A 21,260-nucleotide genomic window follows, 5' to 3' on the forward strand; every position below is an offset into this window, starting at 1 on the left:
AAACACAAATTAAAATAACGAATAAGGGCCCATTCATACCTCAAAAGTTCAAATATAAAAACATACAAAGGCTGATGAAATAGACCTTACTATATAGGTCCAGCACTTTTTAAATCAACACTGCTTTTAACTTAAGAAACATTTCATTGGGAACATTTGGCTGTACAAGCTCAGGGGAATATATAAGTTGACCAGAGAGAAGTACTACTGGACATGTGATTGCATTGGAGGTTTCATTTGTATTTTTCTATTTCTCTTCTTTGCCCAGTGGTTAAACTTTGGAACAATTGTTTTCTGGTCTCTATTTCATATTCTGTATATGTATGATTGTATGATTGTATATATTTTTACATATCAGCCAACATGTTCTATTTGTATTAGACCTCTGAGGAAGGCCTGTAAAGGCCAAAACGCGTTAGGTCTATTTCATCAGCCTTTGTATGTTTTTATATTTGTATATATGAGGTATGAATGGGCCCTTATTCGTTATTTTAATTTGTGTTTTAAGAGTTGGCCCTCTTCTATTCTTGACTAACCTTTATAGGTTCTGAACCATTGGCCTGATCCAACATGGCTTCTCTTGTGTTCTGGAGTGGGACAAAATGCTATGTTTGAAGTCCACTTAATTCTGAAGTGAGCAGGAAATATGTATAATTTGCTAATTATAATTATTCTTCGTGCAGAAGAATGGTTCCTTGTGCAGAAAAGTCTGGAAGAGAAGTAATAAAGTTTCCTACATGTGACAGAACACATTGAAAGTAACCCAGTGAAACACTGAACCTTCATTCGGAGATAATGCCTGTGGTCACACACACTAAATAATCCACTTTCAATGCACTTTCGAATTGGGTTTTGCCAGTTCACACAGTAAAAATCCAGTTGGAAAGGGCATTGAAAGTGGATTATTTAGGGTGTGTGACTGCAGCCAGTGACAAACCATAGTTTTACTACTATATGAACAAGCCTTGGAGAAACTTGTTTCTGTTGTGCAATCCATGCCTCCCCACCTTGCAAGTGGTGAACTAATGGTTCACTTTCTCTTTCATGGAAAACCGTAGTTTGCCATCACATCCCAAACTAACAAATAATGGCTTGCTGTTTTCCTACAAACCAGGATTCCAAACAATGGTTGATCCTGACTGAATCCTTCCAGCCAAGAAATTCAGGGACTGAATCATGATGCCACCACTTACCTTCCCTGCAAATTGGCTGGGGAGGATTTGGCACTACCTGGAAGTGTTACAGCCCCACCTTGTGTGAAAGGCTGGCTACAGTTCTGTTTTGAAACTCATCCTTTCTTTAATTGGAATATGGTTCAATGCTTAAAACTCTTGTGGAAGGAGATCAGCCAATCTTTTCTTGTCTCTCACTGTTCTTAAAGATTGTCCTTCTACAGTATGATGCTTTTCCACTTACAAATTATAGTAGTAATTGTCATTCATTAAATCTAGTTGATTGTCCTTCCTAAACTAAGTCAAAAGTTATATAAGATAGCTGTAGACATCTTATCGGTTCAACAGAATACACTTTCTTGTCTTTTTCTGTGTCTGTCAATCTAGCATTAAAGTATTACAAAGTTTTGCTTAAGATGTACCTGAAATTATATAACGCAAGAAACAAATATAAGCTATTAGAAATTGGGTTTTAAAACTTTGGAAATCAATGGAAGGAGAAGAGGTTTCTGGACTAGCATATGATATTAATGAAGAATGATAAGAGTTGGTGGATACACAATGATTGTGTTTAAATAATAGTTTATAGTAAAATTATAGGTTGCAATATACCCCATTTCAACAAATGACCTAAATAGCATTTAATTTCCCCAAATTATGGTACTGAAGCATCCATTCTAAATAATTGTAGTCAGCCCTAGCAGAGGAAGGAAATTTATTTCAGATATAATTATAATTAAATCTCTAATTAAATGCAAATATTTATTTGTATTGTTATTCAGTGATGATCTGTACTTGTTCATTTTTGGACAGTCTACACTGTTATTATTGTAGGGGAAAAGCAGAAGAAAATGAAGTTGTAAACATAAGCATTTTTAGCTACTTTCCATGATACTGAGACTGTCCAGATGAATCTGCGAGAATAATTAATTACCTGTTATGTGTGCACCAGTGATGTAATTGCTTAAAAGAATCCTGACAATGTATGTTTATTTATGTTTAATAGTCCGCTGTAAAAATGCTTATTTACTCACATTTCAAGGCTCTGAGATCTGCACCTTAAGGACAAAGAAAGGTCACCATTCTCTCCCAACTCCTAGTTCTTTGTCAAAAGTGGACACAGTTAATGAGGTTTGTGTGGTACTGCACAAATTCTCAGACACAGATAGAGATCCTTTCAATGGAAACAAATTTGTTTGGCTTTACCAGGTTACTTAGCTATTAATAATAGCCTTGAAATGCAGGTCACAAAGGTCAGTGTACCCGCTTGCCAACACAATCTAAAATGCTCAGCAAGTCCAAGTCTACAGGCTTGGAGGCCTCCAAACACTATGCATAAAGCAAAACAGGTTATTTTCCAACTTCTTTTTTCATATTAATAAGCAATTTTCAAGAGAAGTGTGGCAAAATGGGGGCCATGCCACTCTAAGTAATTCATTTATTTTGCAATTTAATCTTATGTTGGAAAAAATTACACTGCTGCAAAAGCATAGCATGGTGATTTTTAAACGTCAGTATGTTTCATAAGTAACCTTGTATGAAATATTGTATTAGAAGCCTTTAACAGTAAACGGCAACAATTTTTTTTCTAGGAATCGAAACAGAACAATACATCTTCTCCTAACTTTAATTTATTTCCTTTTTGTTCTACTTTTGCCTCGTACATTTGAAAGAAAACTTGTGTGATTTACTTAACATTTTAACACTTTACTACATGCCATGGATTATTATTTTGTAAGGAATTTTAAAAAGCATAGTATACAAATTTTGGAACAGAGTTTTGTGTATCTATGTTACAACTTGCCACATTACATTTTCTAAACAAGCTGTGTTCTACTATAATACTGAACATTTCTAGCATTGTGATGGGCTGCAAATGGACTGAGATAACCAGTAGTCACTTTCGCAGTGGTTCTCATGGTTGTGTCTGAATGGCTCCAACATGCAATAGAATCCATGATTCTCATATTTTTCAATGAGACTTGGCTGTTTGAAATCTTTTGTAAGTAAAGTGGCCTTAGAGTTACTCATGTGTTTATCTCATTCACAGAAACTATTTCCACGGGTAGCATCAGTAACTCATGCACAAAAAAATCTTGATTCCATATCTGTTAAATTAGTAGGAGTTGTATAAACAACTTTGATACTTTCTCACATGTAATTAATTTCTTGCCTCAGTTGTAAGCCTGTGGGTAGCTCTGAGAGGACACTCTGGATCTGCCCATGCCAACATCTGAAATCAAACCACACTTGTTGTAGAACAAAGTTTGAGTCCAGTGGCACCTTTAAGACGAACAAAGTTTTATTCAAGGTATGAGCTTTCATGTGTAAGCACACTTCCTCAGATACAGTGAAACAGAATTTCCTCAACCATTACATATAGAAAAAGAGAGGGTGGGGTGGGGGTTTATTAGCCAGTCAAGACAGTCTAGTAGTAGAGTCAACACAGAGACAGAAACAAAATTGGAAATTACCAGTCCATACGTATATGTAATCATATAGCATAATGAAGATGTTTAACAGATACAAGGATCAAACAGGCATAATAAGCTTAGTTTATATTTGTTGTTGTTCAGTCGCACAGTCGAGTCCGACTCTTCACGACCCCATGGACCAAATCCCACCAGACCTTCCTGTCTTCCGCCGTCCTCTGAAGTTTGCTCAATTTCAAGTTCGTTGCATCTATGACACTGTCTAACCATCTCATCCTTTGCCGTCCCCGTCTTATTTGACCTTCAATCTTTCCCAGCATCAGGGTCTTCTCCAGTGAGTGCTCCCTTCTCATTTGGTGGCCAAAGTATTTGAGCTTCAGTTTCATTATCTGGCCTTCCAGGGAACAGTCAGGGTTGATTTCTTTTAGGATTGACTGATTTGATCTTCTTGCAGTCCAAGGGACTCTCAAGAGTCTTCTCCAGCACCATAGTTCAAAAGCATCTATTCTTCGGCGCTTGGCCTTCCTTATAGTCCAATTCTCGCAGACATACATGACTACTGGGAATACCATTGCTTTGACCATGCGGACTTTCGTTGGCAGGGTGATGTCTCTACTTTTTATCATGCTGTTTTGGTTCGCCATTGCTTTCCAAGGAACAGGCGTCTTTTAATTTCATGGCTGCTGTCATAGTCTGCGGTGATCTGGGATCCCAGGAACGTGAAATCTGTCACTACTTCCACGACTTCTCCTTCTATTTGCCAAGGCGTGATGGGGCCGGCTGCCATGATCTTAGTTTTTTTGATGTTGAGCTTCAAGCCCACTTTTGTGCTCTCCTCTTTGACCCTGAGCAAGAGGCTCTTTAGGTCCTCTTCACTTTCTGCCATTAGAGTGGTATCGTCTGCATATCTGAGGTTGTTGATCTTTTTCCCAGCAATCTTAATTCCCCCTTGTGATTCATCCAGGCCAGCATTTCACATGATGTACTGTGCATATATATTAAATAAGCAAGGTGACAATATACATCCTTGTTGTACTCCTTTTCCTGTGCTAAACCAATAGTTTATATAGTAACCATTTATTTGGGTTCAATTCTGGGGTAAAACAGTGAAGGAAATAAATATGTCAAAACTGGAGATTGATGTATCCTTAATTGTAGAAGGCTGAGAGTAATTAATTGAGACCCTGCCATTGGTCTCCTCTCAAGCATAGTGGCAACTTTACAGCATCTTCTTCTTTGCAGTTGTTGTAGTAAGTCTTGTATGAAGTAGCATTCTTGTATAAATAAATGGCAGTGCCATGGTTAAAATCACTCCACCTAGTTTGGGAGTCATTTCATTTAAATAATGTGCAATGAGATTGACAAGATATGTTTGCATCAGGCCTTAGAGCTAAAACTGGTGAACAGAAATGCCAATGGTATTATCTGATTATCGCCTCTATCATTTCATACTTTAAGTGGGGAGATCACATGTTGGTTATGTTTTCCTCCACATGAAAACCTCATACCACATAAAATAGTAGTTCAGGTAAAAAACTATCATGTGGGACTATTCTTCATTAGCTGTAACTTATAGTTACATGTGACACCATCACTTTGGGAGTGCATGAACACAGGTAGCTTCTTCATGGGGATTTCTGATTTGCCACTGTGTACTACAGCAGCAGTGCAATATCTTTGTATTAATATTAAATACATTGTGTTGAATCCTATGCAGTGCTAGTTCTGCCTTCCTTCAATGTCATCTCTGAGCACTGAAATATACAGGAGGTTGGACAACTTTGTCGATGAAAAGCCATGCAGCACAGGTAGCAAAGATAAATCATCTCCCATGCCTGTTCCTCCAGCAATAAGGTTGCCAATCTTCAGGTGGGGGCCTGAAGATCTCACAGCATAAGAACTCCATATGATATATTAGATTCCCCCCAAAAAAATCTCCAGGAACTTCCCACCCTATTCAGCAATGTTTGTATTAACATAATTGGCTTTGCTGTTGAAAGTAGTAAAGTAGCACAGTTTTGTTTACTTCCTACTCCTCTATGCAGCTGCCCTTGCTGTCTGGCTTTTCACCCATGCAAGTTCCCCAACCATTGAGGGAAGAATAAGATGGGAAATATCAGTTTCTGCCAGTAACTTCCATAGGTGTTGTATAGGACCCATCCAATTGGTAGTGAGAAAGCTTTCAAGTTGCCCAGAGCTCTCCATCAAGGTGAATGTTCAAAGTAAATATAAAAATGATGGGGGTTTGTTTGGTTTTAATAGTTTAAGGTATGTTTTTGTGTATATTTTTAATCTGTTAGCTACCTTGGTGGCCCTGACGAGAAAAGAAAGGTGGGGTATAAATTTTGTAAATAAATAAATACAAAATAAAGAGTGGGTTAAGAACATAAGAGATGCCAATGTTGGATCAGGCCAAAGGCCCATCCAGTCCAACACTCTGTATCACACAGTGGCCAGAAATACCAGTGCCATCAGGAGGTCCACCAGTTGGGCCAGGACATTAGAAGCCCTTCCACTGTTGATCCCCCCAATAGGGCTGCCAAGTGTGGGCGGGGGGTGGGTAAACCCACGCTTTGGAGGCCCGATTTCCGCTGCCACGGAATCGGGCCCCGGGGGGAACCCTGTCCCCCGAAGCGCAGCATGGGTGCGTCACCGGAGGAGATGCAACCACGTAGAGTACGTTGGGGGCGTGGCCCCGATCGGAAAGAAAACTCTATGGTTTTCCCTCTGCCGATCGGGGCCACGCCCCCAACGTGCTCTACGTCCTGCGTCACTTCCTGTGATGTGGAGCCGGCGCGCGCAAAGCGTGTGCACACAGGTCCCACAGCAACTCCCGGAGCCAGCAGACGGTCCCCCACCGGTGAGTTCAAAGAACTTGGCAACCCTACCCCCCAAGCACCAAGAAGACAGAGCATCACTTGCCCCAGAGTCCCTATCTATACCTTGTGGCTAATAGCCACTGATGGACCTCTGCTCCATATGCTTATCTAATTCCCTTTTGAATCCGCCCATGCTTGTAGCCGCCACCACTTCCTGTGCCAGTGAATTCCAAGTGTTAATCACTCTTTGGGTGAAGAAGTACTTCCTTTTATCCGTTCTAACCCGACCACTCAGCAATTTCATGGAGTGCCCACGGTTTTTGTATTGTGAGAAAGGGAGAAAAGTACCTCTTTCTCTACCTGCTCTTTCCCAAAAATAACCAATTCAAGGCACAACAGAAAAGCCTTAAAAATTTACAGCTATCTTGAAATGGAGACCTGGAGATATTATAGTCTTAAAATGCAATCCTGTACAGAGCTAATTAGATTAAACAGTGCTTGTTGCAAAACAGGTATCATGGTGGATAGGAGCCTACTGGGATGGAGTGATATCTAAGGTTTCAATTAACACCTTCTGATCAGAGTGAATCAAAACCACTGGCTGGGATCCAAAGGGCTGAGTATGGTATTCCATAAGTACAAGAGTATTTTCTGGACCGCCCTTTCCATGGCAGCTGATTGTACTCTTAAAAGTTGCTCAGCTGGGTTGGAGCAACCTACGGAGATTTGTGCAAGATGGCACCAGTTAGGCAGCCAAATGAGTGTATTCAGAGATACCCAGAGTGCATTCTGGGAAGTGCTTTTCAATAATGCATTGGTATATTTGAATTATATATCGGCCGGTGTCCAATTTGCCCTATTTGGGCAAACTTATCGAGAGGGCGGTGGCAATACAGCTACAGAGGTTTCTGGAGGATGCTTCAGTCTTAGACCCCTTCCAGTCCAGCTTTCGCCCGGGTCATGGGACGGAGACAACATTGGTCGCCCTGACTGATGTCCTCCGAAGGCATCTGGATTGAGGTGGTGTGGCGGCACTGTTGTTGCTCGATCTGTCGGCTGCATTTGATACGGTCGACCACCAGTTGCTGGCCCACTGCCTCGCCGACGCGGGGATTCAGGGGCTGGCCCTCCAATGGTTTGCCTCTTTTCTCCAACGTCAGGGACAAAGGGTGGCAATAGGGAAGCAGCGGTCCCGGAGGCACCCTCTTGATTGTGGGGTGCCTCAGGGGGCAATGCTGTCCCTGATGTTGTTTAACATCTACATGTGCCCCCTTGTCCAGATTGCCCGGAGGTACGGGCTTGGGTGTCATCAATATGCGGATGACACCCAGCTCTATCTGATGCTGGGTGGCCGGTCGAACTCCGACCCAGATGACCTCCAATGGGCGTTGCAAGCCGTGGCCAGTTGGCTCAGACTGAGTCGGCTGAAACTAAACCCGGTGAAGACGGAGGTCCTGGGCCTAGGTTGGGCCGGTTCAGGGTTGGGACTCCCTCTCCCGACCTTCGATGGGGCCCCTTTGGTGTCAGCGTCAGGGGTTAGGAGTTTGGGAGTGCTCCTGGACTTCTCTTTAACGATGGAAGCCCAGGTAGCAGACACTGCCAAGTCGGCCTTTTATCATCTTCGGCTGGCATGGCAGTTGGTAGCAGCGGTCCCGGAGGCACCCTCTTGATTGTGGGGTGCCTCAGGGGGCAATGCTGTCCCTGATGTTGTTTAACATCTACATGCACCCCCTTGCCCAGATTGCCCGGAGGTACGGGCTTGGGTGTCATCAATATGCGGATGACACCCAGCTCTATCTGATGCTGGGTGGCCGGTCGAACTCCGACCCAGATGACCTCCAATGGGCGTTGCAAGCCGTGGCCAGTTGGCTCAGACTGAGTCGGCTGAAACTAAACCCGGTGAAGACGGAGGTCCTGGGCCTAGGTTGGGCCGGTTCAGGGTTGGGACTCCCTCTCCCGACCTTCGATGGGGCCCCTTTGGTGTCAGCGTTTGGGAATGCTCCTGGACTTCTCTTTAACGATGGAGGCCCAGGTAGCAGCCACTGCCAAGTCAGCCTTTTATCATCTTCAGCTGGCATGGCAGTTGGTTCCCTTCCTTGACCGTGATGACCTGGCTACAGTGATCCATGCGACGGTTACCTCGAGGCTGGACTACTGTAATGCTCTCTACTTGGGGCTGCCTTTGTCGCAAATCCAGAAGCTGCAGCTAGTGCAGAATGCAGCAGCCAGGCTGTAGACGGGTCTCCCTAGGCAGGACCACATCCGGCCTGTGCTGAAGGTGCTGCACTGGCTGCCAATAGCGTACCGGATCTGCTTCAAAGTCCTGGTTCTTACCTTTAAAGCCCTTTATGGTCAGGGTCTGGCATACCTAAGTGACCGCCTTTCCCCATATGTTCCCCCAAGGGCACTAGGGTCGGGGGGCCAACATCTTTTGACTACCCCAGGCCTCAGGGACGTCAAATTCGCCGAGACTAGGGCCAGGGCCTTTTTGGTGGCAGCTCCTACCTTGTGGAATGAGCTCCCGGAGGAGATCCGGGCCCTGCGGGATCTTTTGCAGTTCCGCAGGGCCTGCAAGATGGAGATCTTCCGCCAGGCTTTCGAGTAGGAGCCGCTGCCACTACTGTTCCATCAATGCACCGTTGCCGAAAATTGGCAGAGATACCATCAGGGTGCAAGCAGGCCCTGGGAAGAAGGCTGGCTATCTGCCACTTTGGAACTTAACATTGTTGGTCCGGATCCACCCTACCGGAACCCATCTTGGGACTGGGAACATCAGAGCACCAGCACTTTGTTGTACTATTGTTATGTTTTTATCTTGTTTTAATTGTTTTAATTATGGCTTTTGCCCCAATTGTTAGCCGCCCTGAGCATTAGGGGAGGGTGGGATATAAATTGAATGATAAATAAATAATAAATATGATATTTAACCAGTTAAAATCAATGAGAGTTTTGTTACTAACTTCGATGGGATGTGAAGTATACCCTCTAACAGTTAATTGATATGGAGTATGTTGAGGTAGTATAAATATTTACCCTACAGGAACTGAATTACTTTTAATGCCATATTTTATGTAAGAGACCCTGAAAAAGGTCAGAACTTACCTAATTAACATTTATTAAATCTGCATACATCACCGAACAAAATTTATGTCTTTCACATACAAGGTTAATTTAAATTAGCTGTTTCTTAATACCAATAACAACAAATGTTAATCAAGCTAACTTCTATTCTGTGTGTATGGGGCGCGTGAAGGAAAACTGTAATACATTGTTATCACTAATACTGTATAATCACAATCTATGAAATGTTTTAAATTAAGATTTCAATAATGTTGATACAATTAATATTTAACAGGAAAAATCATAGATAAACATTTAAGTGACAGGAAAATCCCAAAGGTTTAAAAAAAAAATCTTTGAGAACTCTTTGTAGTATAGGAACAATCTCTATGTGTGAATGTATGGCACTATGTTATATTCAGTACTGGTCCTTAGTTTCATTTCTAAATGGAATGCACATTGGCTGTTCCTTACACAAAGATGTAATGTGTGAACAAGGCTAGAATCTTCTGGTGTAAAAGTTTGGGGTGAAATATCAGACTTGGGCTGTGGTCACACACACTAAATAATCTACTTTCAATCCACTTTCAGTGCACTTTCCACCTGGATTTTACTGTGTGAACTGGCAAAATCCAGTTGGAGAGTGCACTGAAAGTGGATTGAAAGTGGATTATTTAGTGTGTGCGACTGGAGCATTGATCTTGTTCTGAGTTTTGCATTGGAAAGGTGATTACTCATAATATTGAATGCCAAGTTGTAGTCTTCTACTGATGTGATCAACATATTAACAGCTGTTTTAAGTCACTGTAGGTCCTGTAGGTGTATTGTCACAGTCAGCACTCATCACTTTATGTGTACAAAGAGATGTTGAATGGAAGCCCCCAAACCAGCATAGCCTATTAAATGTTCTGCTGGTCTTTAGCCTTGGAGGATGAAGTTATCTTTCCAAGTGCCTTCTTCTGCAGTATCTGCCTCTTCCAGCTCCACAACAGTCCAGGCAAGGCTAGATGGAACAAATTCTGGGCTATGTCACTCAAACATTGCCATGAAACTGCTGTTGTGCTGGGAGAGAAAAGCACTGAAGCGACAGACCCTTGGAGAGAAAGCTTAATCTAAGAGCTGATGCTCCAAGCCCATTGAAGCAAAAAGCAATGAAACATTTTCTTACTGATTTTTTGCAATATTGATGTAACCCATTACTGTATAATAAAAGGAGATAATTTTAGATTTGCCTGAAATGAATTGGGATGGCATCCTATCTTATCCTGCCCATCTGAGCATTATTTATATTGAATCAGATTATTGATCCATGTAGTCTAGTACCATCTACACTGACTGGCAGTGGCTCTCCAAAATCTCTGGGATACATTTTAACTCATCCTACCCTCCAAATCCTGCTACCTGAGATTTACCACTGAACTATGACCCTAATTTCATTACATATGCAACTGTGTGTCATTCACTGCAGAAGCAACTCCTAATTCGTTCAGTAAATCTTTCTCAGTAAATCTTCGTCAACTCAGACAGAGGCTTGTCCAACAGTAGAAAATGAATACCTCCTTGCATGCAACTTCCTCAACTTTCTAGTTTCTCTCAGTAGACACATTTGAACTCAAGATACCATTGGTCCAACCCAATAAATTATCACTTTTATATATTACATATACCCTGAAATATTGGCTTCTAAATTTTATTATTTACCAGCACTAGATGTTTATTTGCATCTACTTTAAGTCCTGATCAAAAATTGAAACATCTATATATCTAATTCTCAATGTGGAGCCATGTGTGGATACTTAAATCCAGATATTGGAGCCAGGAACAGACAAGACAGATCCTCTACAAACCCAAGAAAAGATCCGAGTTTGCAGAAAAATCTGAAATCTAGTAAAAAAAAATGGTTTTAAAAAACAGTAGTGCCTGTACCTTTAAGAAATATGTCTTCATAGTTATTGTGGAGATTGGTAGGTGAGTGCAACAATATTGGCAGCTTTCAAACTTTAATTTCCGTCAATAAAAGGCAGCAGGAGGGGGCAGGGCCTTTTCCAGGATCATGTTGACTTCCCAGTACACTCCTACTCCCTTCATTCCCTAGAGGAGAAGACTCATTGGGGCCAGGCCTGGAAGCAACCACCAAGTGACTCACCACCACAGGGGGAAATGAGGTGCCCTTTGCAAGTCCTTGTGGGCTCCATGCTTATTTCTGAGTTCATGAAATCAGAATCACTGATTTCTATCAGATTTGAAAGCTAACCTATTTTATAATTGAGACACAAAGATATCTGTATTTCTATAATCTACGTGCTGCGGAATTGTATGGAAGGATTGTTGAATTGTACAGAAAGATGGGTTTATTGTAGCACTAGAATGCTAGAATGTGGCTAATGCTTATGTTTCAACAAATGTTATTGCAATAGCCTTGTATTTCTAAACATACTAAATAGAGCCTGTTGTTGTTTATTATAAAACAGTGGACAGTGCCAGCATATAATTTCCTAGGAAAGTCAGGCAACACAGTTTTAAAGAATATCAGCATCTTTTCTTATGTTGGCCCTGTAAGCAGCTAAACTGTTTTGATGCAGGAGAGGACTGGAAGAGTTTGCAGAGATGAAGGAGAGAGAAGAGGAGAAACAAGCACTCGAAAGAGAAGAAAAGAAAAAGGATTACCAAGCCCGAAAGATGCATTACCTCCTTAGCACTCAGCAGGTTGGTGTACCTGTTCCTGACAGCTCATGCAAACCACTGGGGCCCCTAGCTTGACAGAGATAAACTAGCAGGCTGAATGGGACATGACTTGTTGAAAAGATATCTCAAAGACACTACTTCGAGTTCAATTTAGTGCATTTCTATAGGCGAGAGCAGGTACCATGACTGCTGCGTGACAGCAGCTTCATAGAGGCAGCATCAGCACGGCTGGCAGAAAGAGACCAAGTCAGCAGTTTGATCTGCCACTGTGATAACACAACACGAAGGGCATAACCTCACTTTAAAAACTCATTTTGACTGGTTTATTGTTGTGTTGTCTCACTTGTCAGGAACTAACAAGTTATTAAGCCAAGGAGGGGTTTCATTTTTTCCATTTTAATTGAGCTAATGCTTGGACTGGAATTGGAATTCCATGCTACATTTTAAAATAGATTGTGAGTGTGTGTTATCTGTTAAAACTTTCCAGTAATCTTCCTGAGTAAGCAAATTTACTTTGACTGCATTCTTACACACTTGTGAATAATTTCTGACTAGGTTATTTATTCTTCCGAGAATATTTGTTTGAATTCTGAAGAGATGTTCAGTATGACAGGTGTTCCACCTTTTAATCCCTACTTCTGATCATCAGAGCAAATAATGCTTTGTTTGCTTGAAATGAGTGTCTGGTTATATGAATATCCATATCAGAAATGCAAGCAAAATTATTTCAGTCATAAAAGAGCATTTGTTATTAATGATTAGACTTTTTTTTTTTTAGTCTTGTGCTCACTTTCTGTTTAAGTACTATTCCACCAATCAAGGATCAAAGACAGTACCATGGGACTATGAAACCAAAAAAATTAGCCCTTTTCTTTGTCAGTCATGAATAAGCAATATTAGAGATTGTTTACATAAGCCGCATGGCGATTAATTATGGAAAAGTGAAATGATTAGTGAAAATTAGTTATTTTAATTGTAAATTTAGTAAAATCAGGGTTTGTTTGTGAAGAAACAGAGGGAAGGACTAATTAGTAAATGAATATTATTGAGAATGAATTATTCATCTAGTTCTAGAAAAAGTATGTTGAAGATATTCTCTCTGGGAAAAAGACTTCATGTTGTTTTAAAACTGTAATTAATAACTATAGTTACCTCAAAATATGTTAAAGAGCATACAAAACTGGCCTCAGGCAGGACAGAATAGTTTGAGGTTAAATTAAAATTAAACATACTTCATCCTCTTGGTTGCAATGACTATCTACAAATATAGAAACATGCCACAACATATACTAGATAGGTTATAGCTTTGGCAATACACATATATGTAAAAAAAACCATATCCAGTGCTAAGTATAAGGTACTCAGTGAAGCTGCCTCACTTGGCAATTTAAGAACTGACACTTCAAGTCATAAGTTCCAATACTGCACAGATGCCATTACAGATTGCAGACATGTTCACTGGCTGTAATCTAAGATGTAATGAGTTAATGAAAATGTAATACACATTATTTTAGCTTTTTTGTGTGTAGATTAAACTACGTACATTCAGTGCATCTATATATGTTACCTTCTCACTGTGCCTAATGCTGGTATAAACTTAACACTGGAAAGAAGTTAAAAATAGAAATGGAACTGTATTTTGATTAAAAGTCAGGTTCCTGGAAAATGATGCCTGGAGAAATAAATGACAAGCTCTAAAACTTTATCCTTATGAAATATTGAGCTTTTAATCAACGTTCTTCGTTTATCAGTGGTTTCAATAACTAGTCAAGTAACACCTAACTCATTTGAGCTTCTTTTGTTTGAAGAAAATTCCTTCTTTGTGATCCCTGTAATTATAATGAAACTTGCCGAAGAATCCATGCCTATTTTACAGTCATAAATTATGTTGTCTGCTCCACCTACTGGTTGCCTTATGAAAAACGTCTTAACTGTGGATGGTCAAAAGAAATACATCTACGTAGTGTGATATCTATGAATCATGGGTCATGTTGTTTCTATTGAGCCTGAACTTGTTAAAAGGCTATTTTTCAGTCAATTTTGCTAGCAGTGAATTCCTAATCAGAGTTACACCCTTAAAAGTCCATTGAAGTCAATGAGTTTAGAAGGGTGTAACTATGTTGAGGATTGCACTGTTAATCTGTTTCTCAGAGAGATAAAAATAATCCATATCGACTGCTGCTACATATTATTTTTTCTAAGTATTGTAATGTCTACACAAAGCATTGGTTTTAGTTTGTAATAATTTTACCTCTTTAACGATACATCATAAACAGAAAAACAGACAAATTTGGGAGTTTTCATATTAAATACAGGGATCAAACTCTTCACTATTAACAGAATCTATTTTATAGATTTTTCATAAAATCTTTAGTGTAATCATTGTGATATTTGTAACATCACCATTCCTTTATCCAGGCCATTATTTTAGAATGTTTTGGATTATCCACATTAACTTTCTCCTGAATTTACAGTGGGCTGGCATGGAGTTGCCAGCAAGCATCTGGCAGGAGTCCGGGGGGTGGGGGATGGACATGGAGGGCACTATTAGGCGATGGCATGACATCAGTTCTGTGGGAAACCTAGATGTGATGATGTGCTTCTCTAGAGATCACAGGAAAAATCATAGAATTTCTGGCAGTTTATTGAGTATTGTGATGTCACTTCTGTGTTTTTCCAGGAGTGACATCATGCTGTAACCTAGTGGCAAAGTCAGTGGAGATCTCCCGGCTCCACTGGGAAAATGGTAAACTTGGGCAGGAAGGACAAAAAAGGAAGTTCTAGAAGCAAGTTAAATTGAGTTGTTGCTTAAACTCTGTGCAGAAAAGCAACCTTCTGTTGAACTTTGCATGGGTATAAAAGTGCTGTCTCCTCATTTCTGTGCTTAGTTTGATGGCTGTAACAGTCTTAAGGGTGATTTAAAATAATGTCTGTCCATTTTTTTAAAATCCTACCAAACTGAAAAAGGTCAGATATTTTGCAAGATTTTGAACCACCTTCCAACTGCCAACTGCTTTCTCCAAAAAAGCTATAATTTCACCTATTCTGTGTCATTTTATTCATCAAATTGGCTATGTAGGTCACTTGTCAGTACTTCCACATAAAGTCTGTGACATAGCAATGGTTCAGATGTAATGTCTACATATGGTCTGATGCTGTGTGAACAGACATTCTGCCTGTGGTTCTCTCTGCTTTCCATTCCCTTCGCAGTGTACACTTTACTGCAAACAAAGTTTGCTATGACACCTGAACCAGTAAACTATAGGGTGAGCAGTCCAGCAAAGAACTCATTCACAGAGTTCCTATAGTTTGTTCTTTCCCTCCAGACCACATTATGGATCTGATATGCAATCTTGCTTGTCTTTTTTTAATACTTTATAAGTTTTCCATAGTATACATTTAAGAATCTCCTTATACTTTCGGAGTCTTTTTACATCGAATTATTTTCCCACCATGTGTACACTCTTGACCATCTTTTTTGAAACACAGCATCATCTTTTCCCTGTATTAACATTGTCAATTTATCAATTTCTGCATTTTCCAGCAGTTTCAAAACTATTTTCTAGAAGGTAAACTATCATTTTCCCAATAACGAGCAAGTAATATTCTTGATGAAGTTAAGATACAGGTTAACAAATATCTATCTTCTGGCTCATAACAAATATCTATCTTCTGGCTCATAACAATCTGGTATAACGTTTAATAAGTATATTTCTGGTAATAGACTGAGATTAACATTTAAGATTTCTAGTATTATCTTTTTCACCATTCTCCAACATTTTTTTATTTTTCACATTTTCACCACATATGAAAAAAGGTTCCTATGTTATTTTTACACTTCCAAACGTTTTTAGAAATTGTACCTGTACATTTAGCAATCTTGTCTGGAGTCCAATACCACCTATAAAACATTATATATATATTTTCTTTAAATGATGTTGCTTTAAGGAATCTCATTAATTTCCATATTTTTGCCCATTCATCAATATCTATATTATACCCCATATCTTGCATCCACTTTACCATAGAAAGGTTCACAACCTCATCCTGCATATAGTTCTCCAACAGGAATCTGTATATCTTTTCAATCAATTTATCGCTGGTTGAGAGCCAAATTTTATCTAGTTCGTTATTTGATGTATAGAAGCCTAGGTTTTTGTCTTTAGTATATATTGACTTTAATGCGTATTTTCCCACCAAGTCAGGTGAATGTTTGATGTTTGTAGCTTTTCTAGGCATTTTAGTTTACAATTTTTATCTCATAACTTATCATAGGTCTCTTTTTTGCTTTCAGTTAGTAAAGTGGGTTTAATAAATGCCTCCAATGGGGAAACCCATCTAGGTGTTTTCGAATAATAATTGTCCTTTAAATTTTGCCAACATTTTATCAATGCACTTCTCATAATCTGCTGATGAAAATTAGAATGGATTTTTTCTTTATTATACCACAAATAAGCATGCCAGCCCATACTAAGATCATGGCCTTCCAATCTTAATGTTCTTGTATCTTCTAGCATTATCCAATCTTTAATCCACACTGCTGCCGCTGCTTGGTAATACAAATCCCAATTAGATAAAGCAAGTCGCCTCGTTCTTTTTTATCTTGTAGTGGTTTCCATTTAATTCTTGCCTTTTTAGGATACCAACTAAACTGTCTAATAATTTTATCCATCTCTGTAAATATTTGCTTTTTCTTCAAAATTGGCAAAGTGTTGGGCTAGAAATAAAAAACGTGGCAGTATATTCATTTTTCTTGTAGCTGTTCTGTTCATGAATGACAGTTGAATATCCTTCAGTTTCAAAAGATCTCTTTTAAATTCTTCTATAAGCTTTTTATAGTTGTTTTCCATAAGATGCAATCCTGTTTTGAAGAGAAAGTCCAAATACAGTTTGCTGATTCAGATGTAGCAGCATATGATCTCTTGAACTAAAAAGTTCCATTGACTCCAGTTATACAAGAGGAAGAGTGAGCAGTCCAGCACAGAACTCTTTCACAGAGTAACAAACAAGATTTGGTAGCATATCTGAGCTATCCCACAATCTTGAATATCTTTTTGTTCCTTTAAAATAATTTTGCATATGTCTCTACCTGCCTGTTTCTTTTTACCGATATGCTTAAAATAACAAGGGATAGCGTTGAAATTAGTATGGTACTGTTGTTAGAAACTGAAAAAGCTAATTGACATGTCATCATGGCAAATGGCTTCACCTGCAACTTGCCCTGCTTGCATAAGAGTAGTCTCTGGTGATTTGGGTTGTAAAGCTATGATATTTGCAGCATTATTAATTTACATATGTTTATTCCGATTTCAGCCTGGCATGTAATGCCTCAGGCTTATATTACTGATTCAGGAAGAGTTACTCAGTCCATTGTAGCTACATTGACTGCTGCAATATTACAGAATCTGAAGATGGTCTCATACTGGTTTTCTGCTTTTTAGACAACTCAGTGAAAATGTCATTGCCCTTGAAAGTTGAAATGTAACTTGGTGGTGCAATTTTATGGTATGAAGCAAAAGCTGAAAGCTTGGCAATTTCTAAGACAACTATAAACCTTAACAGTAGATATGTACAAATGTGCTCTTTTTTCATTATGTTTTGTTTTCATGTGTTGTTGTGAGCCTTTCCACTCTTCCAATTTTTGTTACTGGCTTTCTCAATTCATTCGTTTCTTTTATGCTATTCTTGGCCATTTTATGCCCTTTACATGCCATTTATGCACAGTTGATGAAAACCTAATGAAAAAGAAAAAAATTAATGTTAATAGGAAACCAAAACAAAGATTCGTGGTTTTCTTGTACAAAAGAAAAGCAAAATCTAAACACAGATTTTTTTAGTCAATCCACAGGGACCAGAAATTAAAGCTTCCTTCTCAGCATATAGGAGATTTCTACCTGTAAGGCCTGATCCAGCATTGCTTATGCATATGGTGTGCAAGTAGGGTCTTCTGGGAATAATCATTCCCATAGGTATTCAACCCATACATCCATTAGTTTTAGTGGGTCATACACCTTTTTGTGTGTTCATAGATCTCCCTTGTTAGATTGTGATGTTATAAGCCAGGTCTCAGATAAATCAAATGAATATTCTAAAAAAAAATCTAAGAAAGTTTAAAGGACATATACATAAAAGAAGAAGAAGACGAAGAGATTGGATTTATACCCCGCCCTTCACTACCCAAGGGGGTCTCAGAGCAGCTTACAAGCTCCATTCCCTTCCCTTCCCCACAACAAACACCCTGTGAGGTAGGTGGGGCTGAGAGAGCTCTGACAGAAACGGCTCTTTTTCAAGAACAGCTGTGTCAGAACTATGGCTTGCCCAAGGTCATCCAGCAGGTGCAAGTGAAGAAGTCTCCCAGATTAGAGTCCATGCCCTTAACCACTACACCAAACTAGGAAGTATAATCAAAGATCAATCAACTGCTAAATCACAATTACTAAATAGCAGTGAGTAATAATACTGAACAAATGCTAAAAATGAGTGTCGTTATGAAGTCACCATATCTAACTACTTAATGTAGAAATAATGTGATGTTCATGCAAAGGGCAAATATTTATAACTGAAATGAACTAAAATCCATGAAAACATTACAGCATAATAAATTACCAAAAAGTTGATAGTTTCTGAAACCATCCAGGAGGCATAGTTGGTGGGTCAAAGATTGATTTAGGTATGGAAGAATAAATACATAATGTAAGAGAAAAGGTCACAGGGAAAGTAGTTATAGCAGGGCTACAATAAATTTTATCATAGGGTAAACAAGATACATGATGATCAGTTATAGGTTATATTTTGCTATTATTTATCATAATATTTTATATGAACTGGAGCACATCCTGGGCCCAACTAGATGAAATACTTCAAGATGTATGATTGATTGATGGCCACAAAATATAAATGTTTAAATTAAGAGGATTAAAATCCATGATTAGATTTCCCAATCTCTTTAGAGTTATCTAAATAGCAGCCAGTGATATGTGTACTATTTGGATTAGAGTTGTGCTGCATGAGAGCCCTCTTTTGAACCCTTTCACTGAGCTTTTCCCCCCTATAGTCATTTAGTCCTTTAAGAGCTCTGTTTGCTTCAGTAGGGAAGATATGTAGCAAATAACACCCAGTTTTGTGGTTCCAATCCAAATTGCCCTCCATGAGTGCTATTTAGGAAATCAGCAGGAGAGCTATCCTGGATCCTTAGTGTCTAATCTGGTTTAGCCCTTATTGGATATTAAAAATCAAACAATTTCCCTGTGTACACTCCATTCTAGATGAGACAAACAAATTGAATTTGATACTGGTTACACACTAGAGTTCAACACAAAATTACTTAGATCTCTGTTTCAGTGATATTATTGGGGCTGACTTTCAATTGAATGAATTTGGGAATTCAATGTAACTCACAGGTAAGGGCTGCAATCCAATATATGAAATGAAACTGCAGCATATGATCTCATTCAGAATTTTACTTTAGTAGACATTTTACTTCAGCAGACAAACTCTAGGAGAACAGAGAATCCTTTTTCTTCCTTGTAAATATTATTTTTTAAATTTTATAATGAGCTAAACAATTTTCTTTGAGGCTGATCTATTATTGCTATAAACTTTTTTTGTTTTACGATTATACTATTCTAGGATACATAGATAGTTGTGCTATTCATTAAAAGAAATGATTATGACTTCTGACACAAACATAATACCTTACTGAATTATACATTACTGTATTGCATTTACAGCCAAACATACAAGGGGTAAACAAATGACAGTTTTTAGCATAAAAATTCACCTTAAATACATTGATTGCTTCTTTTATTAATTTATTTAGTAATATACTATCATAGTTTGAGGGAAAATGTTCTTTATAAACCACTATGACCCTGTTTCCAGAAGACATTTGCTATACATGAAATATTTAGGTTTCCTAGTAATTCTTTTAGCTCTTGAAGGGATAAAAGCAATAAGACCCTCCCCTTCCATCTAGGGATTAACAGGAATATTCACTGGAATTTTTGTGGAAACATAACAGCAGTAGCTGAAAAACTATCATGTTCCTTTTCAGTTCTCAGCAAGAGTAATTGAATGTTGAATATCTTACTAAACGCTGGACTATGACAGTGTGTTAACACTCTTACTATCTCCTAACAGCAGGGCAATTATTTGCTGAGTGGGATTTTTATAAATCCCCTGGCAGTAGTATGTCCTGATAATTATGATGAAGTGCACTGGTCAGTGTTGATTCAGCAATTCCATTTCTAGCAAATATTTCATTCACACCTCTCCTTCATGTTTTATCCCTTTATGTTTTTTTAAGGATTTGTTCTTTATTCTTAGCATATTTCTATTTTTACAAATTAAAACAGATTACAATTTTGTAAACGATCCTTTTCGGGGAGCAAAATAATCCAGTTCTAGCAGTGCAATAACCTGTTGTCACACAAATGATTTAGGTGTTCTAGATTGGATTGTACTCCACCATTAGGCTCAGGTTTACAATACAGCAGTGTGTCTGGATCCAGTGCCTAGTTTGCACCCATGTCTAGGAAAACTTTCTGCTTATTTCACCTGGTACACCTGGAATTCTCTTGGATACAGTAGAATCCTGAAAATGCTTTTGTGAGAGTAAGCTCTGCTGAATAGACCTGAGTAGGATTCTGAGTAGACCTGCTTAGGATGACACCATTAGCCACAGTTATGCATAACGTGGTAACATCTGGACTTGTTTCTCACAAGGTACTCTCTGTGGAGCTACTCTTGAACATAGTGCAGAAACCTGTGTATATCCAAAATGATGCAGCTGCAAAGCTATTGGCAGAAGTTATCTACAGGGTACTCAAGATGGTCTGCCAGATACCAGCTAGTTTAAAAGCTGTTGAAGTTATTTAAAGCTCTAAATGGCATCCATGATTAGGAAACTGAGAAAATATGAAAAAATAGTGCATTATAATAGCTGGGGAAGGTCTGCTTGGAATTCCTTTACAACATCCACCCCAGAGTTCTGCCATCTCAGTGCAATCCTAAACAGAGTTTATCTATATATCTAATAGCCAAGTTGCCCCCGTGAGTGCGGATCGCTAAATCCGCGCTCCGGGGGCACTTGG

General features: G+C 39.0%; 1 protein-coding gene across 1 annotated transcript in view; it reads left to right on the forward strand.

Moving 5' to 3' along the window:
• Positions 1 to 21,260, forward strand: part of SPATA17 (spermatogenesis associated 17) — a gene marked incomplete at its 3' end in the record, with an annotated part of 121,462 nt that overhangs the window by 54,681 nt on the left and 45,521 nt on the right. The window contains 1 exon segment of the mRNA XM_015405926.1: positions 12,066 to 12,189. Coding sequence (XP_015261412.1) covers positions 12,066 to 12,189 — 124 coding nt within the window.

This window comes from Gekko japonicus, unplaced genomic scaffold (assembly GCF_001447785.1).
Source record: "Gekko japonicus isolate JY-2015 unplaced genomic scaffold, Gekko_japonicus_V1.1 scaffold279, whole genome shotgun sequence".
Taxonomy (NCBI): Eukaryota; Metazoa; Chordata; class Lepidosauria; order Squamata; family Gekkonidae; genus Gekko; species Gekko japonicus.